The following is a 235-nucleotide window of genomic DNA, read 5'->3' on the forward strand; positions in this document are numbered from 1 at the left end:
GCCGTTCCGCCGGAGAGCTCTACCTGCCTCCGCCTTTCCGAAGCTTTCTTCTTTAAAAATTATTTACCGACTGCGTCAGTGCTCTTGTAACTCGCCTGCTTCCAAATGTGCGTGCAGATGCGTGGGGGAGAGTTGTTATGGAAATTGTTTGTTCTGATTAGGCAGAAGAGAACAAAAACCAGAGAGCGCAGCAGCTGGAGCAAGAAGAAAGGCTGGCGGCGGAGCGGGCGAGGCG

The 235-nt window shown here is 53.2% G+C and overlaps 1 protein-coding gene across 1 annotated transcript in view; it reads left to right on the forward strand.

Annotated features, from left to right (window-relative positions):
• Positions 1 to 161: 161 nt before the first annotated feature.
• MNS1 (meiosis-specific nuclear structural 1) overlaps positions 162 to 235 on the forward strand; it is a gene marked incomplete at its 5' end in the record, with an annotated part of 8,252 nt that continues 8,178 nt past the window's right edge. Inside the window, one exon of the mRNA XM_009696272.1 lies at positions 162 to 234. Coding sequence (XP_009694574.1) covers positions 162 to 234 — 73 coding nt within the window. The remainder of the gene's footprint in view (position 235) is intronic.

The sequence above is a fragment of the Cariama cristata genome, unplaced genomic scaffold (assembly GCF_000690535.1).
Source record: "Cariama cristata isolate BGI_N322 unplaced genomic scaffold, ASM69053v1 scaffold40402, whole genome shotgun sequence".
In the NCBI taxonomy this organism is placed as follows: domain Eukaryota; kingdom Metazoa; phylum Chordata; class Aves; order Cariamiformes; family Cariamidae; genus Cariama; species Cariama cristata.